Source organism: Mastomys coucha, unplaced genomic scaffold, assembly GCF_008632895.1.
Source record: "Mastomys coucha isolate ucsf_1 unplaced genomic scaffold, UCSF_Mcou_1 pScaffold22, whole genome shotgun sequence".
Taxonomy (NCBI): domain Eukaryota; kingdom Metazoa; phylum Chordata; class Mammalia; order Rodentia; family Muridae; genus Mastomys; species Mastomys coucha.
In genome coordinates this window covers 70,278,580-70,302,666 of record NW_022196905.1, presented here as the reverse complement: position 1 = coordinate 70,302,666, position 24,087 = coordinate 70,278,580, and the positions used below count along the sequence as shown (strand labels likewise).

General features: G+C 45.5%; 1 protein-coding gene across 1 annotated transcript in view; it reads left to right on the top strand.

The window, feature by feature from the left end:
- Positions 1 to 1,778: 1,778 nt before the first annotated feature.
- Igfbp7 (insulin like growth factor binding protein 7) overlaps positions 1,779 to 24,087 on the top strand; it is a 58,826-nt gene continuing 36,517 nt past the window's right edge. The window contains exon 1 of the mRNA XM_031342831.1: positions 1,779 to 2,279. Coding sequence (XP_031198691.1) covers positions 1,808 to 2,279 — 472 coding nt within the window. The 5' untranslated portion in view covers positions 1,779 to 1,807. The remainder of the gene's footprint in view (positions 2,280 to 24,087) is intronic.

The window sequence follows — 24,087 nt, the reverse complement described above, 5'->3', positions numbered from 1 at the left end:
AGAAGAAGAAGAAGAGAAGAGAAAGAAAAGCCAAAAATCAGTAGCCCCTTTTCTAGGTGGGAAAAGAGTTCTCAACTCATTGATTCTGTAAGTATTTAATGTTTTTAAAGTGTGCAGTAGTCAGGGACAGACTCTTAGGAGCAACCACATACCTTATTCATGGTGTTGTGGATGTTGCTTCTTGCTTTCATATAACAACCCTACAAATTCTGGGATTTGTGGGGGGGAAAAAGTGACCCAGGCCTAGGCAGGACCTCCAGACCAGGAGCCATCCCCATCACGTTACTTCTGTACCATATGGTGCCACCTGATATGCAGTCAATGGGTGCACTGGCTTTGGTCACCTAGACTCCATACCTTCTGTGCTCATGGAGAGAGAGGAGTGCAGCTCAACCCTCCTACAGCCTCCACAACCCCGTCACTCTCAGCCTTCCTTCCCCTACAGCTGTTTGCAGACCAGCCAGGGGCAGCCACGGCTCTTGTGACAGTTGTTCGAAGGATATATGGTCATTTTAGTTTTTGCAGTGGGAAGATGTGTTTCTGTGCCAGGTGTTTATAATTTAATCATTTAATATTGTGTTCATTAACCCTTAACATGGGCAAATGCTTTGTTCTTTTAATACAGACCCTGAGACTAGTGCTTCTGTGGACTCCAGTGGGCTCTGTCTCCAACTTTACCTTCTGGGATCCTGATCCCTGATAACTGCTATCTGCGTGAGCAGTGAACTGCTAAAAATCCTAAAGAAAAGGACACAAGACCATTTTCCCCGCAGGTCCACTAGTGGCCCTTCCTCTAAAAGGTTTTCTTCTCTGTGTGTTTTAAATACTAACACAGGCCAGTGATTTGGGAACCAGACTGATAACTAGAATTCAAGCCCTAGGACCCATTTAGTAGACAGAGAAAATCAGCTGCTCCAAGTTGTTATCTAACCTCCACACATTTGGCACGTGGATCCACAAACATACACACTTACTCCCAAACACAAAATAAAAATACTTAAAAAAAAAAAAAAAAGTAAGGGACTGGATAAACCGCTTAGCTGTTAAGAGAGCTTCAGGTCCAAGACCTGAGTTCGATTCCCAGAACCCACAAGGCTTCTAACAACTGTCTCTAACTCTAGTAACAAGATATCAGATCTTCTACCCCACCGCCCCCCACCCGAGGCACTGGGCACACACATAATGTACATAATGCAGCCGAAACATCCATGCACATAAAATAAAGACAAATAAATCTAGAACCATAACTTTTAAAACTAATTTTAAACTTGACTCAGCATCAGACAGCTTGTGTAATATGAGAGAAGAGCAAGATTTTGAGGGTCCAAAAAGAACTTGACATCTAAAACCACACCAGCCCTGCAGCCAAAGAGGACACAAACCCCACTCCCTTCGTAGTCTGTCCTTAAAAGAGTAACCACAAAGCACTCGGGTTTCCCAGGCCCGCAGAGAATTTAATGAAGTGAGCAGTGCATTCTCATAGTCCTAGTAATTTTAAAAGATTTAAAAGAAAAAAAAAATAGCTGGATCTGGAAAGTGAGGAGGAGAGGAAGTGGGAGACGCGTTCCCTCCAGTGATGGAGAGGGACAGGGGCAGGGGGCTGAGCAGGACCGGCCGGCGGAGACGCCCCTGACGGCGATCCGGGAGGGAGGCCGGATCACGGACGGGCGGGAAGAGCAGGGCGGGCGGCGGGCTGACTCTCCGCCCCGGGGAGGGCCCCTGGAGCGCCGGGCGGGGCAGCGGCTTTAAGAGTTGGCCTCCCGGAGCCGGGCAGCTCACTCGCGCGCTCGCGTTCCGCCACCCCATCATGGAGCGGCCGCCGCGCGCCCTGCTGCTGGGTGCAGCCGGACTGCTGCTCCTGCTCCTGCCCCTCTCCTCTTCCTCCTCTTCGGATGCCTGCGGCCCGTGCGTGCCGGCCTCCTGCCCCGCGCTGCCCCCGCTCGGCTGCCCGCTGGGTGAGACCCGCGACGCGTGCGGCTGCTGCCCGGTGTGCGCTCGCGGCGAGGGTGAGCCGTGCGGGGGCGGCGCGGCCGGCAGGGGGCACTGCGCGCCGGGCATGGAGTGCGTGAAGAGCCGCAAGAGGCGGAAGGGTAAAGCCGGGGCAGCAGCCGGCGGTCCCGCGACCCTCGCCGTGTGCGTGTGCAAGACCCGCTACCCGGTGTGCGGCAGCGACGGCGTCACCTACCCCAGCGGCTGCCAGCTGCGCGCCGCCAGCCTGCGCGCCGAGAGCCGCGGGGAGAAGGCCATCACCCAGGTCAGCAAGGGCACCTGCGAGCAAGGTGGGCACCAGCGCCTTCCCCGCCCACTCCTCCCTCGCCCCCTCGCCGCCGCAGAGAATCCCCGGAGACCCGCGGGAGGGAGGCGTGGATGGCTACCCCGTGTCCCCGAGCCAGGAGAAACGCCTCCCCGGTTCTCTTGGGATGGTTTTATTTGGAGTTGCCAGTGAGCGCCAAAAAAAAAAAAAAAAAGTGTAAATATAGAAACGATTTTTCCGAGACTCCGAGGCACAATTTACCAAACTAGCCTGCAGGGCAAGTCTCAAAAGCCTCTACACTCTTGAAAACCTTTTCTCATCATTCTTTCTTTCCTTTGGATGTGTACAGAGAGACGGGTAGACGGGGTTAGCAGAAAAATACAAAGGAAAGACTTTCAGAAAGTCGATTTAGTAATAACTTTTTAAGTTAAATTTCATATTAATATTCAAGTACTGGAGTTTCCAATTATCAAACGGTAGCCTAGCTAGAGCATTATACTTGGGGGTAAAAAGAAACACAAACACTTTGATGTTCTGAAACCTCTGACCATGTTGTTTTTCTTCTCGGGCCTTAGTTATGTTTTTTCATAATTTGTCCACAGGATGCAAGGTTCCGCAGGAATGGCTTTGACATTGTGTTTGTCTATTGTATCCCATACTAATCCAAACTTGCACAAATGAAGTTGGAAAAAACAAAGTCTGAGGTTGGGACAAAAAAGAAATCAGAAACTTTAACTCTAGTGCCTGAAATAACATTTTCCATGAGCAGTCGTTTCGAGGGAACGTTAGAGCCCTGCGCTGGCAGCGGCTGTCCTGGCCTCAGCCAAGGTAGGAGGGGGGAGGGGAGGAAAGTCGGCTGCTGCTTCTTGAACACAGTTGAGACTTTCTCCAGATTTTCCAAGTAACAGTTCTTTCTTTACAGCTTTTCCCAGAAATCCGTATGCAAATAGGCTGTGTGCCATTGGCTTCAAAGTTCGCCCTTGAAAGCCTTACAGGGTGTTAACTCACGGTTACCCACTTACGGTATTATCACCTCACGTTTATAAAAATCACAGACCAAATATCCCTGCTTCCAACAGAAACAGCCATTTTCCCCTTTGGCTCTTGCACGACAGTCACATCTTGAAGGAAAATGCACATTACAAATGCATTCCAAATATTGAGAGTTTCTTATAAACATCCCAAGGGGAAATGTCTTTCCCAGAGTCTCAGGGTCAGACATCTTTGCCCTATCAGAGCTGATTAGCCTGGTAACATCTCAAGTGGTGTTTCCTCATGTGTGGCAAGTTTATTCTGTTAATTTTGGTTATTTTATATATTTATATTATTATATATTTAATATATATCACACTATATATTTATATTATATATTACTTATATATTACACACTTATAAAATAGTATAATTATTATTTTATAATTAATAATGTATTAATTATATAAAATGATAGGTTTTGTTATGACATTTCATAAATGTACTTGTATTATAGTTAGCCTCATCATCACCCTCTCCTCTCCCCATGCTACTTCTTCCTCCCAAGTCGTGCCCCTCTATTTTCCTGTCTTTTTTTTTGGAGGTGTAGAGTTTTATCAGTTTCTCTCTTGCTACTTCCTTCTCTCTACACCCACACAGTGTGATGAAGAAATAGGAAGGAACCAAGTCCAGTCTGCCTCATTGCCAGGGAAGCCAGCTCTTTGGTCTCTCTCTAGGCTGCAAACCATTTGGGGTCCTCGGTATAGTTTGACAATGACGAAAGCTAAATGGCCAAAGTACCACTTACTTACGTACCACTTAGCACTGGGTCTCTCCAGAGAATAAAAATGTATTTCCTCCCTTTTTCTGGCCATTTTCTTTCCCCCAAAAGAAACACGCATTGTGTTTGCATTGAGAGAGAGAAGGTGTATTTTTGCAGAGCTCAGTCCAGTGAAATAGGCCGTCTCCATTCTGTTCCTCTGTTTTCATTAAGCATAGCATTTATGGAGCAGCTAGCCAGCTTCAGCTGTGTATAGCCGACCATCAGGGCAAATCTAGTCTTGACGATGAAGGAAATCTGTGCGAGTCACAAATTGCTGAGCACTTTTCCCTAGATCCCTGGAGCACCTCCTGGTGTTGCTCTTCACTGAGATTACCATTTAATGCCTTCTAGAGAGAGAGCTTGTCCTGCTTGGTTCTCTGTATTTCTGCAGTGGAAGGTGAAACCATCTGCTTGCAAATCTGTTAGAAAGATAATGAGCTAATGATCTCAAGTCTTGGATCCGTCACTGATGAGCTGAGTACCAGTGGAATTCACTGGGGTCCTTGGCTAACTGGAAGGGGGGGGCTGACAATTCAGTTTAATAAAAAGAATCAGGACAGAGATGATGAGAGTCATGATGAATAAAGTCATGATGTCGGGACAGAAGATGTTGCTCTTCTATCCCAGCTCTCAGACCTTTCGCTTACAGCCCTTTGAATCTGAGTTCCTTGGCACCCATGTAGTTACTTGGATATATTTGGGTGCCATTTTCTCACCCTTTGGAAGTTTTACTTGTGGACCTAGAATGCCACCATTCAGTCTTTCTTCTTAGTTCTCCCATGGCTCAGTTCGAACTGCCACTCAGGCAACAGGAGGGTCTTCACAGTGTGATTCCATCAGACCTCTTCCCTCCAGTCTCCCTATGCTCCTCCTACACTATATGGCTGCTGTTCTGTATGCCTTTGGAAATGCTATGCTATCTGCCTACAGTGCCTCCTGCCTGCACTCTGCATACAGACACACACACAGGGACATACACACACAGGGACACACAGAGAGACAAGCACACACCCTGCCTTGGAAATTATTGTCACTTTCTCTGTGAGATCTGACTTTCCCCTGCTCCATTATGATGTTATCCTCCTAGTACTGTTCAATATCAAGAAATTCTTGCTGGATCCATGCTGTGTATTTGTACAAAGATTCCGTAGCTGACAATCAGCTGTAGACCGTGACTCCTTGACTATGAATGTTAACTCTACCATGAACTGCCAGCTTTGTTCTCTCCTGGTCTCTCTGTCCATAGGTTTCCTCATCTGTAGAATGGGGTTACAGTTATATCATGGAGTTTTATGGTGATTAAATGTCATGAAAATTAACTGCAGAATCCACTGGATAAAGATTGGTGTCCTTGCTCAACTAGAAAGTTAGCTCTATATGAGAAGAGAATCTTTGTTTCCCAAAGAGCCCAAATCTCCAAGGGCCCAGATCAGCACTTGAATGGACTAATGGATGAAAGAATTCCCCAGCCCTCTTCTAGTCTTGGGGTAAACAACTTTGAATAAATAGAAGTTATTCTTTCTTGCAGAGTTCAGTGTAAGCTTTGACAGAAACAACTGATACTTTTACATAGTTGTGTGTACCCTGAATGTACAATGGGGAAATGAGATCGAGGCTAGGGATGAGTGAGGCAGGTACTGAGTGGGATGGGTGGGGCAGTGCCATGAGCCAGAGAGCACAGATCTGAGGGGAAGCAGGGCCGTCCGCCTGAGTGGAGAATAAGCTGTGCCGTATAGACCATCCCACCATCTCCTTAAATGTGTCTTTCTCCTAGAATAAAAGGCAGCCTCTGTCTTATAATGCCTTTCAAACAGTGTCTGGCTAACAGAACTTGGTATATGTTTGTTAGTCAGACAGAAGAGACCCTGGGGGAAGTGCCTTCCTCTGGGAATGTGGACAGTGGGCTCCCTGTTGCGTGCCCTTACACACACACACACACACACACACACACACAAACACTCACATCATGTTGATAGCTACAATCAAGTCCAGGATCTTTGTTGTAAGTAAAAGAAGAAGAAGAAGAAGAAGAAGAAGAAGAAGAAGAAGAAGAAGAAGAAGAAGAAGAAGAAGAAGAAGAAGAAGAAGAAGAAGAAGAAGAAGAAGAAGTAGAAGAAGAAGAAGAAGAAGTAGAAGAAGAAGAAGCAGCTTCAGTGAAGTTTATTTGACAAACTTAAAACCCTTTCTTTAAGAAATTCATTTTAAACTTCTTTTAAGATTGGTAACATGTCATGTAAATGCTTCTGTGCCATTCCTATCCTTGAATGAACCCAGGATCTCCACTGGAAGCTGACAGAGAGGAGTTCCAACAGCCAATGAACTTGTTAGGGGACTGGTTTATCTTGAGACCAGACATGTCAACGTAATGTTTTGTTAAGATAACTCTGTCTTGCAAATAGAACAGATTTATGCTATGGATGGTGTCCAGATTTAGAGGAAAAGAGCCAATACTGACTTCTTGGGGAAGTGATATCCTGGTTGAGATAGAGAAAGAAAGAAAGAAATAAAACCGCTAAAGAAGACTTAGGACGGGGGTGGGAATGGAGTCAGAAGGAAGAGGACATGGAATATTATTTAGCTTTACAAAAAAAGGAGATCTTGTCATTTTTGACAGCATGGATGAACCCGGAAGACTGTGTTAAATAAGGTATACTCAAAGAGACAAATACCACATGACCTTGCTTCTACATGGGAACTTAAAACATCAAACTCCCAGGAGCAAAGAGCAGAAGGTCCTTTTTTACAGAGATGGAAGGTAAAGTTGGTATAGGAGGAACTGAAGAGAGATAAGTCAAAGAACACAGAAGACAATTAGAAAAGTGTCTAAGAACTGCCAGTCCCAAGACCCTAACTTGCCATGACAGGCTGTGCTTACCTGGGAGCACCTGGTTCTCTCTGCTTCTGAACACTGCCTTGCTAAGTTCAGCCTTAGGCTTCTATGACAACCCCTTTCCCCATCCCATGCCCCCCCACAGTAACAGCCTAGGCAGAAAGCCATGAGGAGAACACTTTAAAGCTGTGATAAAGATGCAGGAGTATAGCTCTCCACAACTGATGGCTTCTGGTGGGGATGGATCAGGAAGGGAAGGACTCAGCTTTCTTTAAGGGCTAGGCCATTGGGAGTTTGACCATGCTCTAGTACATATATGGGCAACATTAATTGGACTTGTTTTCTCCTCCTCCTCCTCCTCCTCTTCCTCCTCCTCCTCTTCCTCCTTCTCTGCCTCCTCCTCCTCTGCCTCCTCCTCCTCCTCTTCTTCTTCCTCCTCTGCCTCCTCCTCCTCTTCTTCCTTCTCCTCCTTTTCTTCTTCTTCTTCTTCTTCTTCTTCTTCTTCTTCTTCTTCTTCTTCTTCTTCTTCTTCTTCTTCTTCTTCTCCCTCTTCTTCCTCTTCTCCCTCTTCTTCCTCTTCTCCCTCTTCTTCCTCTTCTTCCTCTTCTTCCTCTTCTTCCTCTTCTTCCTCCTCCTTTGGGGGTTGAGGGAAGTCATAAGAGTGGGGGAGCAGACCCAAGAGGACTGGAAAGTGAGTGTGATCCAGGTATATGAAATTCCCAGATAATCGATAAAAAATATATATTATGTTGAAAAAAATCTGCCCCAACCCAATAATAATTTCTCTATAGTTTTAAAACTTTCTTGGCCTTGTTTGCCCTTGTTAAACATAGAAGTTTCTAGAACAGAGAGCAGATCACTAATTCTTCCTTATTGCTTGATCCTGCTTTACTCACCAAATTGTAGGGAAGCTTTAAGCTCCTGGAGTATGCTTTAAAAAGGGGACAGGCAACTTTGAAGAAGGGGTAAAGGACTCCGGGAGGGTCCTTTTAGAGCAGTGGTTCTCAGCCTTACTAATGTGGCCTTCTAATACAGTTCCTCCAACTGTGGTGACCCCCAACCATAAAGCCATTTCATCGCTACTTCATAACTGTAATTTTGCTTCTGTTATTAATCATAATGTAAGTATGTGATATACAGGGGCTCTGATATGGGACCCCCAAAGGCATCACAACCCACAGGTTGAGAATCGCTGTTTTAGAAAAAAGCTCTTCAGAGAACAAGGTACAGTCTACCTCATTTGGGGATTGGTTACTAAATGGCATGTGCCCATTCCGTAGTTCTTCAATGAAATGGAATTTAAAAGCCTAAATTGACTAGCCACAGGCACATTCAGCTTACACACCAGGAAGAAACCTGTAACAGGAACACTGTAGCGTGGTTGTGTGGGAGTGAAGAAAGCCTCATTAGAGCTGAGAAGTGACCTCAGTTAGGAGGGCAGAGTAGGGGAAGCCGTCACCACTTTCCCCTCCTTCACACTGGTCAGCTCTGCGATGGAATGATGGTGCTACCCAGGTGGTTACTGACATCCTTAGCATGATTTCTGTCTTGTCCCTAGAAGAGTCCACTAGAGACTTACTTGCCTTCTAGAAGAGAGAGACTACCTTATACGGGTGTTCTTTTGGACAGCTCGCTGACACAATGCCCTTGGTTGGAGTCCAAGGGCAGCTGGCTTCTCTCGTTCTGGGTGGGTCCAAGGGCAGTAGGCCTCCCCGTTTCTAAAATCTGCCTCCCAGGGGATTCGATTGTGAGCTTCCTCTGCCTCCAGCTGCCCCTTATGGGTTCTGACTTAGTCTCTATGCCTTTAACTATAGCACAAACATCTTCTTAGGAATCAGTAGAGAGGAAAGATTGAATTCCTGTCAAAAGAATTAAGCCAGGAGGATTCATGAATGTCCCTCCCTTTGGGAGTTTATGAGTGACAAGATTGGAAAGTTTTGAAAGTGATGGAAACTTAGGTCTACCCATGTGCCTGTTCACTTAAGGTAATAGTAAAGATGTCATCGGATAGCCTTTACTCTTTAGGAGTGGGGTCTGGGTAGAGGTGCTCAAAATGCCCATGGGGAAGAGCACCCCTACACACACTGTACACCAAGACACTGATGGAACAGGGGAAGAAAGCCAGAGTAATGGGGGTGGGGGGGAACATGTCTCCTTTTCACTTGAAATGTATATGTGTTAAAGAGTTAAATCATGTTTTATCCCAAATTCAATTAATGGCAAAACGATCTGACCCTTTTGAAAAGTTAATGTGCTGAATTGCTTTCTGGGTTCACAGAGGACAAGATTAACTAGCCACAGCTGGGGCTTACAGCAGGCTCCACCCCCTTAACATCCCTAACCCAGCAGAAAGTTGGGGGAGTGCAAGGGAGTTGAGGGGTTGGGGGGAGGCGCAGAGGGAGGTAGCATAGCTGTCCAGGAAATCCAGGGAGGAAATCCTGCTGTTCCCAGAAGCAGGCCAGAGTAACACAGAAGTCTTGCTTCTGAAAACTAAGAATGGTTCAAGCCAGGTAAAACAGGCTGAGTAACCTAGTGTTGACAAAGGCTCGTTCATGAGGTATGATGATCCTCATCAACCCACAGTACAGAGTCCATGAGGCCAAGGCCAAGCCAAACTGACAGGTTCACAGAGCTGGCTACTGTAGAAAGGCGGTTGTCACAACTTCAGTGTGATAGGGTGTAGTGGTACCATTTAGGCTCACCCCTTCACTGGATGGCTGCGCATTACTGGAATCCCAGCATATCTCTGCTTTCTCAACTTGAATATCTACTCACCACCTAAGGGTGGTGTGTGGGTAGCGCCTCTATTGTGCATTACTTTGCATTTGTTGGTATTGAAGCCTATTTGTTGGTAGTGGTGGCATTAGACTCTTAATTGATTTTTATTTCATGTGCATTGATGGCTTGCCTGCATGTTTGTCTGCGTGAGGGTTTTGGATACCCTGGAACTGAAATTACCAACAGTTTTGAGCTGCCGTGTGGTACTGTGGGAGAGGAGCCAGTGCTCTTAACCACTGAGCCACCTCTCCAGCACCAGTGTTAGACTCTTGACAAGGTGCAGAGGGAAAATTCATGGAAGAATTTGAGAACTCAATTCATCAGATTCCATTTTGACTCTGGAAGAAAACAAAAAACAAAACAAAACAAAACAAAATGCTAGTGCTTTAGTATTCTACCAGGCATTGGTAGAGCTGACTGCCACTGCCATTGCCCTGTTTCTCAGTGTTTTTTGGGAGATGAGACATCTCCAGCTTCTGCAGGAGTTTGCTTGCTTGCTTTTTTTTTTTTTTTTTTTTTTTTAGTCAGCATATAAGCGATGAGTTTTATCACAGCTTGTCTTCCCTTGAATGAGAAACATTTCCCAGACATTTCATTTACATCAGTACAAATTAGCAGCCAGCGGTCAAGTGGTGGAGTTGGAAAGTCTTTGCATCTGACATCTGCTCTGCTCTCTTCTGGCTCCACTCCAGGCAACGATGAAAACATTTATCAAGAAATGGATCTCCTGGAACTTTCCAAAGGTTTTGAAAGGGACCACACAGAAATAAAGCTTCAGGAATGTGTTGGGGCGGCCCAGGCCTGCAGGACTCCAAGCTGGTTCATTCTCCATGGGAGTTTTCTGAACTGGGGGATCCAAAGGGGAATTTCAATCGGGGCTTCAGCAGTTAGATGGCAACCTTGGCTTCCAAAAGGAACCCCTCAGGAAGCCACCAGCTTTTGATGGGAAAATGAAATGCATGCTTCTCTATGTGCACAGACATCAAGGAGCGGGGTCCTGCAGTGTGGCCCCTTATTAAAGATGCTAAGCCCAGCTGGAGAGGGCAAGCCAGGGCAGAGATAAAGACGCTGCCCAATGTTTGACAAGCCTGGGCTTTAGAGCTAGAAGCCCCTGTGGGCTCAGGTGTGTCTCAGATCAGAGGCTCCGAGTGGTAGAGTAGAGTGGATCTGACTCAGCTCTGTGTACCATGGAGCCTTTGGTTCACTAGACGGTAACTGGCAAGGCAGGGCAGGGCAGGTCTTTCTAAATTCAGCAGAAGGAGGCAAAGTGAACCTCCCACTCCCTCGCTACCACCCAAATGCTCTTCCCCTTCGAGGCCTTTTTCTTTTTATCCATTCTGCCTGGCCCATCATTGCAGGCTGCCCACTTTTTTCTGTCTAGCTAAGCTCAAAGAGATAGACTTTTCTTTCCCTGTCTCCCCCCATCCCTCCCCCCATTCATTGAGAGTTACAGAGCTACAGTCGTGTTTTAAGTGGTGAGCTCTGCTCAGCTCCATTGCATAAGTCACCAGATTCCAGAGCCACGCCTGACCCACCCCTCTAAGAGCACCAGTCAGCAAACACTTAGCATGCCTCTCTCCTGGGCAAGCAGGAGGCTCGGTACACAAGTGGGGGTGACCCATCTTTTTCTTAACACCGCCCTGAGAAAGTTTTTCGGATATCCTAGGATCTTTACGCACTCTGTGAACTTGAACCTATGGCCTCAATCAGGATAAGCCCAAAGGTGGGGGAGATGGTTCCCAGCCCGTGGTGACTGTAGGCACAATGGGGGCTTGAGGGCTGATACCAGATTGTCTCTAACCAACCTCGGCTTCTTGTCGTATGCTTGTAGTGTGCTACAGCAGGCAAGACCTGCATGGTATGTGTGAAGAAATACAGCACAGAGCCTCCAAATATGGACTCTTAAGAGTCAGTCAGGTCCCTTTAAGCCTCTTCCCTGTCATCTGAGCCAAACTTACTCTGTTCATTGTTTCCTTAGCTGAAAAGTAGCTATGATTATATCTTCCACTTAAAGGTGAGATAATGCAGGAAAACAATATTGATGTCTAGCACACAGAAAGACCTCATTTCATTTCATTTCCATTCTTGTTGTTACCGGCATTATGAAGCCTGAGTGAGTTTCTAAGCGCCATTGAAATAGCAACAAAAGCCAGATACAGGGGTACAGACTTGTAACACCAACACTTAGCAGGCTGGGGCAGGAGGCTTGGAAGTTGCAAACTGGCTTAGGCTATCTAGTAGAACCTGCTCTCAAAGATTTAAAAAAGAAAGAAAGAAAAAAGTATCATTTGCACGGTGCGATGCTGTCTTACTCTGACCAATGCAAGCACAACCCCGCTTTATATGTCCGCAGGTTAGATGTGAAAACTTTTGTTTATGACTACACAATAATGTAGGGTACTAGAGACCAACCTCTAGAAACTTCGACTTTGTTCTACGAGGACAAGGAATCCCACCTGCCCCTGTGGGATCTCAGACTCCATAACGAGGGTCTAGTGGCTGGCACACGTGTTTAGACTCCATGCCTAGCATGTATACTGTGCTTTAGAGCACAGAGAGTGTGTCTTCCAGCTCAGTGTCACCTGTATTGAGTCCTAGTGGGGTCCCTTACTAACTTTAGTCCACAGCTTTGGGTCCAGGGGTCATTCAGTGCACTAATCACTGGCCTGTCTGTTCCGTACGTGTCCTTCCAGCATCTTTGACATAGGAATGTTCACTAATAAGTTGTTTGAATTATATATATATATATATATATACATATATATAATATATATTATATATAGTATAACTATATAGTTAGTTATATATATTATAACTAATTAGTTATATATAATATTAGTTATATATATAATATATATAAATATATATATGTATTTAGTCAAACTATCGCCTTCATAGAGGACAGTGAACAAAAATCACAGTCTGGAAAATGAAGAGTGCCATCAAAGGAGGATACACACTCTGGGCATTATCTGTAGCTGATAATATATATATATATGTATGTACATATATATATATATGTATGTACATATATATGCATATACATACATATACGCATATATACATATATATACATACTGTATAAACACACACACACACACACATATATATATATATATATATTTATATATATATATATTTCCTTCACTGCATTCCTGTTCTCTGACCTGCCTGAGCAAATTTAGACTCAGAAGATGCCCACTTAGGTTGGCTGCCTATGTCTGAGAGATGATAACATTTACCGTCAAGTGTGGACTAGAACTGGGGGTACAGATAGGAGGGCTATGTATGACTAGCTTTGCAGACCTGCAAGCCAAGTGAACTTGGCAGAGCATTTTGATCTGCCATTTTCCAGGTTCAAGGCCACCTCACCTTCTGGAGCAGTCGCTCTTAGCTGGTCTGCTCACCAGGGCGAGTCCCAGAAGGCTATGCCTGAGCTCCACTCCCAAGATTCTGATTTAATTGGTCTGGACGTGAGCTGAGCCAAGGAACTCATAAACACTTTCCAGATGGTTTAATGCCCTACCCGAAAGCCTAGAACTGCTATTGTTTTAAAGTGATTTCCCGTGACTATAGGGGACTCTCGTTCTTAGGGAAATTCTTATATGATGGGGCAGTATTTGCTCTGCCTGCCCAGAATTCAATGTTTTACAGCCAAGGGACTTTTCAGGAGACCGTTTGTCCACCCTAGCAAATGGAAGCTCTTGAAATGCATGCTGGCCTCTCATGTTGCAGGCAGCTCAGGGCTTGCCTCTGTCTTTCCTCCTGGCTAGTTCAATGCCCTTGCCTGTTTGGACGAAGTGGAAATGTGTTCCCCTCTGTTGGTATCACAGGACTTAAGAATTTACCTAAACCCACATGATCCAGCCCGTCAGGCATTTCTCGAGCACATGCCTTTCTTGAGCCTCAGGTCTTCATCGGCTTTGCTTATCACTGAATCCCCAGCATCGCAAAGCCTTGGGATATGGTAAGCACTGAATGGGAAATGACCATACCAACAACAAGCAGTTGGGACCTTCATGAATGGTGAAGGTGGATTTTTCAGATGCCCTGTTGGAAAGAACAGCCTTCTTCGCCTCTGTGTGGACTATCTGAACTATCACCTCTCTGGAATCTCTAATAGGAGGAGTTAGCTCCACTCAGCTTAGAGGTCTCCCAGCCTAGAGGGGAGTCTTGTCACTCAGCTGAGACCTTTCTGATTGACTCATTCTCAGCATTGTTCCTTGACACAATGATGCTGTCAAACTCACCAGTGGGCATGTGGATTGCCTGAGTTCATGTATTTTGAACGTTCAGCAATGTCAGGACGTTTGGCCTCCTGAGAAGGTCATCTAGTCTCCCTTCCTCCCCAGCGAGACGGCAGCAACAGAACACAGCTGTGGTATCTGGTCATTACTTACTATTAGTTTGTGTCCTATTAGTTTGCTTTGAGCACAGAGTTAGTGAATACTGAGCTGCTGCTCCTGGGGTAATACAGACGAACCCTGGGAACCTCGTTTTGTATGTATGTTTCTGTTTGAAGGCTACCCTGTAAGGGTTCAGTTTGGGGTAACAAGCAAGTGTCTGCAAATGTAAAGTCTGCGAAGGAGGACAGAGGACATTTGGAAACAACAACAAGCAGTAGGGACCTTGCAAGGATGTTGAGTGCAGAGCGCTTCTGTGAGATGGGCCTCCTTTCGATATCCCACCATAATAGAATGGTGGGCAAGAGCAGATGTTTGAGGGACCATTGGGGGCTTGGCTCTTGATCCAACAAACACATTCTGCCCCTGCCTTTATTGGTCCATAGCAAGCTGGATTTTGTCCTGACCCTTGACCTTCTGACCGTTAACTCCCTGCGAATAGAACTTCCGCTCTTATTTCACAGGGCATCAGGAAGGTTATGTGGGAGACTGCTCCCCTGTTTCTTCTTCTTCCTGCCCTTCCTGCAGGAGAGTGGGAAATTAGCCCTTTGGTTCCTATCCAGTTCTTGCTTTTTGTACATGTGCTGTGTGCCGAAAGGAGTTTATGTGGCAAGAAAGATACTGACATGTCTGTATGGATCCTGCAAAATTAATGTCTGTTCTGATTGGTTGGGAAGTGCAGACAGGCAGGATAGATGGTAAGACTCAAAGTAGGGTAGCCCCTGTGGAAGCCCAGTCAGTAAAAACGCACAGACATGAAGGAACTACACACAGGCATGCATGTACTACATGAATGTACATGAATGTACACAGGCATGAATGTACAGACATGGAGGAAGTACACACAGGCATGCATGTACTACATGAATGTACACAGGCATGAATGTACAGACATGGAGGAAGTACACACAGGCATGCATGCCTATAACTTTATTAGTGATCACTAGAAGCATATTTTCCTGGGATGGAAGAAATGAATGAGGGTCCAGTCATACATGTAACCTGTACATATAATGAACAAAATACGTTTTAATTTGATGGCATACTCTAGGTGCTTATAAGCAATGTAATAGCCTTGGTGCGTAGTATATAAATGAATTTACTTACTCCTTCACCCAAAATAGCATATGGGGATGGAAAGGAGTGGATCTTATTCTTGTTTGTTTAGAACTGAACTAATAATAGAATGTTAATGCAGAACCACCTCCAGGTTTGTCTTAGGGACTGGAGAGATAGATGGCTCAGTACTCAAGTGCACTGGCTGCTCTTCCAGCACCCATGTGGCAACTTGATTCTTAGCACCCAGCTCACAAATGTCTACAACTCCATTTCCAGGGGTCCTAACACCTTTCCCTAGCCTCTAGCAGGCACTGGCCATGCAGGTAGGGCACACACACACATTCAGTCAAAACACCCACACACATAAGAATAATTTTTTTTAACTTTCGAGGTGTGTTTAAATACCTTGATAAATGCTAAGAAAAATAGACAGTATATTTACATCACTCTGTCTAGTTCCTTGGCAAAAGAAATAAAAGGGATGTTTTAAATAGGTGCAGTGGCCTGCTGGGACAGTGAGGATGCTCTCTCTCTGTCAGTCTCCAACAACACAGTGTCTACTGTTTCTCCCTGTGGACGAGCCAGGATGGATTTAGATTCTACGTTTATAAATACTTGTTAATTAACTTCAGCTGCTCTGCAGCTTCTGCGTGTTCTGGGAATATAGGCAAATTTAATTTTTATTTTTATTAACGATCTTTTTGTTATTTAAAAAAAAAAAAAACTAACTTTGTTCCAGCACTCATAAATCTGTGGCAGGGAGATGAAGAGTCAGCACAGGAAGACTATATCTGAAACCAAAACAAAACAACCAGGCTCAAGCACTCCCCCGAGAGAGTAGAAATTGGAGGGCTGTGCCAAAATCAAAGACAGCCCCTGTCCTTGGGCTGACCTTGGATCCTTGCAGAGGCTGTGGAGTCTTGTTCCTCTTTTCCTCTGGAGCTTCGGTCTCCAACACAGTTGTCTGTGAGGCCGTTATCCCTGCTAATAACACTGCTGACAAGATACTTACAACAAGGCGGAAGCTGCCTGTGGCTTCCGGCAGGATTTTTCACATTTTTTGACCGAGAGATAACGTAACAGCACAGTGGGATTTATGAGAATTTCCCATGGGCCAGTATGCGGCATCACCCATATAATCCCCAGAAGAAGGCTGTGATAGGGTCTCGTCTGTACTTTATAAAGTAGGCCACCATGATGCAGTGTATCTGGATCCCCCGGCCCTGCTCCTGTTACCAGGAAACAGATACAGCTAAACGAAGAACTCGGATGAGTTGCTGTGAACACGGGCATAAACACCACACTCAATCCCAAACCTGCCACACCCAAGTGCCAGAGCCTACTATATGTGCTAGATGCTTCTTCATTCATTTACAGCGTGCCTGCCTGCCTGCCTGCCTGCCTGCCTGCCTGCCTGCCGGCCATCTTTCTTTCTGGCAGGGTCCTGGTACAGAGCCCAGGCTGGTGGTACTTATGAGCCTCCACTTGGGCCTCTAGAGTGCTGGGATTGCAGGTGTGTGCCTCCACCCTTGGCTTTGTCTATAGTTCTTAATCTACACGTCCCAGCTTGTGTTCCTACTGTGAGTCTCCTTCATTAAGCTTCCTGCTCACCCCTGTGGTCTCCAGCACCCGATTACTACTAGTAGGACAAAGTGCTTATGCTTATCATGTAAGGTCATATGTGTGCTTGTCAAGAGAAGTATCCAGAGGATCAATAGATGTTCCTTGATACATTAAAATAATTTAAATGATTCAGGTTTTGGCAGTGGCATTGTCTGATGTAGCTCGATAAAATGATCCCCCAAGCCCCTGTGATGAACGTGGTTAATTGCAAGTGATCTAACTCCGATACGGCTTAGATATCAGTTTGCTTCTTGAAATGAAAAAACTAATGTGTCATTTCACTTCCGGGGGTGGGGGGAACGCCCACAAAAAGTAAAGGAAAACAGAAGAGGTAATCAGATAAATCCCTGTGTTTTCTAAAAATAACACCTCGCCACTGAAGAATGGGAGCTGTGGGCAAATTACTTTTCAATCCGCTTGAATAAAATTGAGCCCTCTGCGGAGATCATTGCACAAACCCATTTCAAATCCACAGGATAAGAATGTGATCCGCTGAGCCCATGAGAACCAGCATACCTTTGTGCTAAGGACCACAGCAGATGTCCTCTGGACATCAGCCGAGTAAGTGGTGCACAGTAGTTTCTCATGGAAATGTGACGTCTATTTTAGATTGATGAGTTCTTGTGTGAACAGGTCACTAAAACTATGCATAGCAATATCGTGTGGATGGAGTGTTTCAGTTTATGAAAACTGTCAGCTTATGCCTCTCTGTGTTTGTATGGTCATCATGTACACGTGCCCCCTTCCAGTCTCCCTCTTCAGATTATATAAGTAGTATTACAAAAGAATATCATGAACTCCTGCCTCCGATGGCCATGACCACGGTTAGAGAAATTAATGAAGTGACAAATTTGAAACCTTAAGACTGTGAAGCCATGGATGAGTGCAAGATTTCATTCCTTGCTCTCGACTCTCTCTTGCCTCTTGCTCTCTTGTTCCCTCTTGCTCCCCCCTCTTCCCTTCCCTTCCCCCCTCTCCATTTGTTTTGCTCATGGTCATGGGCGGCCTCTACTTCTCTACTCTCTCCCTCTCTGACTTTCTCTGCCTCTATTACCCTCTTAACTCCCCTCCCCATGCCCTGAATTAACTCTATTCTATACTAAAAAAAAAAAAAGGGGGGATTTCATTCCTTTTGATTCTGATAGTGACAGTAGTCACAACTCTGATTGCATACCCAATTAGTTAACTACCTTGTGTGCACCTATGTCAAATATTTGCTTCTAATTAAGCCACTCCATATGCATCTGGGCCACCCCTTTCTCTTCAAATACTCATAAGCAGAGTCTGGGGACTACCAAATTATCAAGTTATCTTGGACCAACCAATTAGTAAAGAAACCTGCTACTAGTTTCTATGGCATAAAATATAAAGTACTTATACTTGGCATCCATTTGAAAACACCTGATCCTTCTGCTTGCCAGTCATTAGCCAGGTAATGAAGAGTTAGCGGCAGATTGTTGCACATTGACGTGGAAAGGGCTAAGGATGGCAATTCTTTTGGGGGGGGGCGGGAGTAAGAGAGGGTTTCTCTGTGTAGCCCAGACTGTCCTGGAGCTCACTCTGTAGACCACGCTGGCCTTGAACTCAGAAATCCACCTGTCTCTGCCTCCCAAACGCTGGGATTAAAGGCATGCGCCACCACTGCCCAGTGCCAGTGCCAACTCTTATGCTATCCATCAATCACTTTAATGAGTACAAGAGAGCACCTTGTCACCCTGCCAAACACTATAGGAATTAGGAATGACTCAGTTCTCAGTTAAGAATGGGAGGAGCATTTACTAAGTTCCTTGCCATACCATAGCGGAGGGGAGTCTAGAACAGACTCCAGTCTGCAGGGGGTCTGTGTTAGTGAGGAAATGGCAACAGCAGAGTTTCTCCATCTCCCTGATCTCGGTCTCCTTGGCGGAATAGAAGGAGCCGCCAGAACCGGAAGTCGAGGGAAACTGGGAGGTGTTTAACGGATACAGAGTTCCAGTTTTGCAAGAGGAAGAGAAGTCTGAAGATTGCTCTCACGACCATGTGAGAGGATAGATAGATGCCTGTCCACTCATGAGGAGTCACGTGGTGCTACGAGAGCCGTCACGAACTGAAAACTGCAGTCAGTCGCGATGCATTGAGTACTCACAACCTGTCCCATCATAGCATCGGAGCACAGTGCACTTGCATTGGCCGCTGTTTCCCCTTGTGATTGAGTGGCTGGCTGATCACCCGGGCTCTTCTCTGGCACCCAACCTCTCGAGAATGTCACACCCTGGTCGTGCTAGCTTGGGAAAAGCAAACCCTCCGAATCTCGCATCCAGCTTCCACTGAACATTCCCACTCTTGTACAATGGTAACCTTTTAAGCATGTAGTCTAGGCCATCGTCAGTGGGTACCAGCTGTGCTGACCTGTACACATAGATAGGCGAGGTGGAGTTGGGTGGGTGGCTCAAGTGTAGAGCATGTTCCTAGTATATCCTCAGTGGTGGGAAACAAAAAAAAAAAAAAGAGTTAAGATGCTGATATTTAGTGTTGCATGTGTTTTACCAAAGCTTTAAAAAGTATTTAAGTGAAAACACAGAACCACTAGATAACAAAACGGTAGGTGACAAGGTGTCCTTGAAAATGCCACAGTGCAAGTGGGTTGGAACCTGTGCCACAAGGGTTTGGGAAGTCAGCTACCATGAGGAAGGAACTAGGGCAAAGGAAGACCAAGATGGCACCTCCAACCAGAGAAAGTCCCAACAGATGCTCACTGTGAAACCACCACTTGGTTAGAGACCCAGAGAACGAGGAGCTGCAGTCGCCTGGATCTTTGACCTACGAAGAGCTGCTATGGACCTGAACAACAGTTCAAAACTGGGTGATACAGAGACAATAGAGGCAGATAAAGGTTGGGGAGGGAAACAAAACCAGGAAGCCACAGGAAGTCATCAAATTTTTATCACTGAAAACATTTAAAATGGCCCTCTGAGAAATCACAGAAAGGAACCCTGGGCAGCAGTTCCTTCAAAAAGTGTGTGGATCTTACATAAAAAGAAGCACAGAATAAGATCAAAATCATGTCCCAGACTGGAAAGAATAAAGAGGTCTTGGGAGTGTGTCATGGTTTGAATATGCTTGGCCCAGGGAGTGCCACTATTTGGAGGTGTGGCCTTGTTGGAGTAGGTGTGTCACTGTGGGCCTGGCCTTAAGACCCTCACCCTAGCTTCCTGGGAGTCAGTCTTCCACTAGCAGCTTTCAGATGAAGATGTAGAACTCTCAGCTCCTCCTGCACCATGTCTGCCTGGAGGCTACCATGTTCCTGCCTTGATGATGATAGACTGAACCTCTGAACCTGTAAGCCAGCCCCAATGAAATGTTCTCCTTATAAGAGTTGCCTTATAATGATGTCTGTTCCCAGCGATAAAACCGTAAGACAGAACTATAGAGGAGGATGCCTAACACCCTCTTCTTGTCTCTGTAGGTTCATAACACACACACACACACTATATCAGAGGAGCTGGGGAATATATGTGTTTAGATATATTATATATATATATAATATATTATTATATATATCATATATGCAATATTCATAATATATAATGATATATAATACTATATATAATATATGTGTGTGTGTTTAAAACTTAAATCTAAGAAAAGTAACAAAAACTATAAACACTGAAGAAAGGAAGAGTAACTACAGCTGGCCAGGCAGACTCTTGAAGATCCACTAGACCTCACACAGAGTCCCCACATGCAATTAAAAGAACAATTGTCAGTAGCGTTGCCCATCCAGCTTGACCTACTTTTGCAAAACTCCTAACTCTCACTGTTGGGAAATGTGTGGAAGGCAGAGGGCAACTTTGTGGAGTCAATGCTCTCTCACATTTACGTGAGTTCCAGGGATCAAATTCGGGCTGCTGGCTTTGTGCTGAAAGCCCCTCAATTTGTGGATCCATTTTGACAGCCGTCTACCTTCTTTTAATTAGCAAAAGTGAAATTGACGTTGGAGTTAGACTCAAAGCTACAGGTCGGTATAAGAGAGTCCACACATGGCATCTCTTCTGGATATACGAGATGGTCCCAGATCACAGCGCAGAACCAGTGGTGATGTGAAAAGAAAAATTACAAGGCATCCTTTGGAACTTCGGAGGCCTCTCAGGAAGGCTGGCCCTCAGGAAGGCTGGCCCTCAGGAAGGCTGACTCTCAGAAGGGCTTTCTTACTGGAACTGAGGCCTCGAGCTCCTGTGTGCTTCTGTTTCCTTCCGTTTTCGCATGGAGAAACAAAGAATCGGAGAGGATCCAAGGACCCAAAAGGACTTCTTCCAAGATTGCTTCATCCTTCCCGTTTAACTGGTTAAAAACAGAGGGTCCCTTAGGTTCAGTCCACAAGAGCACAAGGCCAACAGGATGTGGTGGAAACGGGGGCCAAGTCCCACTCAGCTTGCCTATCGGCATGTCCTCTCTCACACTTTGTTCTACCTCTGTCTGACACACACCAGTGTCACTGGCTCAGTTGGCCTGGCGTGCATCGCCTTTTACCTGCGCATGCAAAAATCTGTTGGGTGCAAATTATTTACATAAAATACCTAGTATGATCTAATCTATCAATGTCAAAGGACTGGGAAGGCAAAGTGATTTGATTATAAGCCCAAAATAGAAACCGTTCTGGGCCAGCGTAAAATCTCCGCAAGTTCCTTTATTTTGTGTTGAAGTTCTAGAATCACTAATTCTTTTCTCTGTTTACGAATAGAGGATACTACAGTTTTGTTTTTTAAAAAAAAAAAAAATCAGGATTCTAGAGCGAGTGAGATACCTTGGCTGGTAAAGGCTTGCTACCAAGCCCCGCAACCTGAGTTTAAGCTTCAATACCCACATGGAGCAAGAAGAGAACCAACTCCTAGAAGTTGTCCTCTATTCCCACATGTGACACACATGTGCCTGTACATACATGCATGCATATTTAAACACACAATAAATAAATAAACTAGTATATAAGTAAGTTTGTAAAACTCAGGGTCCCATAGATTCAAGAACTGTTATGGCTCCTGTGGGAAATGTTCACTTGGGTTGTTTGAGTACCTACTGGTCGGTACTGGTTTGGGTGACTATGGAATCTCTAGGAAAGGGGCATGGCTAGAAAGAACAAACTGGGAAAAGACTTTGCAGGTTATAACCTGCCACCTTTCCCAACCCAAACACTCTCTTTTCCTGACCTGCTGACATGGCAGGGCAGCAAGCGGTGTTCCAAACTCTCGAGACCATAGAGAAGTCTCTCCAGCTTGCCCACCTTCCTGGCCATGAGCACAAAAAAGACCCTCCTCCCTTTTACATTGCCTCTGTGAAGTATTTGTCACAATAGTGAGAAAGGTAACCGAAACCCTTGGCTCTACCAGGAATCTCCAGGTCATATTGCAGCTTCTGCTTGCATTTAGGCTCGGTGAGAGTCCCTGGGCAGCAGTTACGGCTTCCAAGTGGTTTTTGCTCAGGGTCCAGGCTTTACTGTCCCGATTGAAGGGTCATACCACACACGAAGTAGTATGTGACTAATATGGAATGTGACTTTACTGCAAGTCTAGACAGCTTCTGATAAATGTTTAAAAAAAAAAAAAAAAAGGTCAGGAATGTTTTCCTTTGTGGGGGTGAAAATATGTGGTCCACAGTGTGAGTGGGGTGGGGAGTGGAGCAGGAGAGATCCAAACCCTAGTTCCCTCCCACATAATCTCTCAGCGTGTCAGCAGCAGTCAATTTCGACTGTCCATCCCCCCACCCCCAACCCCACCCCTATTCCCAGCTTTAGGACCTAGCTGGGTCTAAGCCAGAAGAGAAGAGGAATACATCTGTGACACATGGGTAATTCCAAAGTGATGACCAGGCAAATTTAACCTTGACAGCTTCCACCCTGTAGCCAAGAATGTTCTAGAAAGTATACACCAAGACCCACTTTAAAATACCCATTGGGATTCTTACTTCCTGAACTGACAAAAGGGGGAAGCCCCATAGAGGAAGCGGGTGTTGACTCCTGGAAAAGAAACACCCAAGTAGACTGTATGGCATCTCTTGGCATTCTTCATAGAGCGGGTAGATTCCAGAAAGCACCAAACAAGGGCATGACGAGAGGCTGAAGAATATGGAGTTGGCCCTGCCATCCCCTGGACAGGGAAGGGATGCAGCAGAGAGATCTGTAAGGAAAGCACATTATCCACAGGACCTATCCACTCCTGTTTTTCAGCACTTTTCTTGCCGTCTTCTCGAACTTCCCAGTCTAGTGTGTGTTGTAGGGAAATAGTGTGGGTGAGACCAGAGCTGTCAGTTATAAATAGAATATGCACATTTCACAGAGGAAGCTCCCTCTAAATGACTGAGCAGGGACGGGGCTGGGAGATCAGTTTTTGCTACAAACTTTAGTATGGTGGCTTCAGTGGCTTCAGAGTGCACAGGGCTAGGGCAGGTAGAATGATGAACATGGAGGATGTGGGGAAAAGATTTCATCTTATCTCCATCCTCACACCCACATCCCCGTTTCATACATTGTGTTACTCAATCTCCCATCACCATAGCAACACCTGTGCTAACAACTCACAAGCAGGAAAGATGACTTTCCTTCATAGCTTGTGAGGTTTCCATCCATGATTTGTTGACTCTGGTGCTTGGGGGCCTGTGGTGAGGCATGGTAGCCGGGGATATAAAGTAGAGAAAAACTGCTTACCTCATGGCTAGGAATTGGGGGGGGGGGGGTAAAGGAATGGATAGCTCAGTGGTTAAGAGGGGCTTTGTGTTCTCACCAAGTTTTGGACAGCTGTAACTGTCCCTGACTCAAATTCCAGAGGGAGAATCCGATGTTCTTCTCTGCTGCAAGGGTTTCTGCATATGGTGCGCATAAACTCACACAAGCACACACACAAATAAAAAAATAAATATTTTTTCCTAGAAAAAGAAAAGGTGAAAACAAAGTGTCTTGGGTCTCATCACATCCTTAACAGACACACTACCAGTGACCCAAAGACTTCCAGCTAAGCTTTACCTTTTAAGGGTTCCACGGTCTCCAAAAGAAACATGAACTGGGACCACATATTTATAACACATGGGCTTTTGAGGGGACCTCAATATCTAACTGCAGCAGCACCCCTCACTTTTGCTATTGACATACAGTATATTTTGCAAACTTGGTCATCAGGACCACAACCCTGGGAGGCCAGTGCTTCTTGTACAGGGGAGAAATCCGAGTTGATGGTTCTTTCATTCTTGTAGCTAGGAATTAGTTCAGATGCCCACCAAGCCCTTGGTCAGCTGTGAGGAGGGGAAAAAGCCATGTCAAAGAGCCATTGCTCAGAAAGAGATGGGCGGCTGGGCAGTGGTGGTGCACGGCTTTAATCCC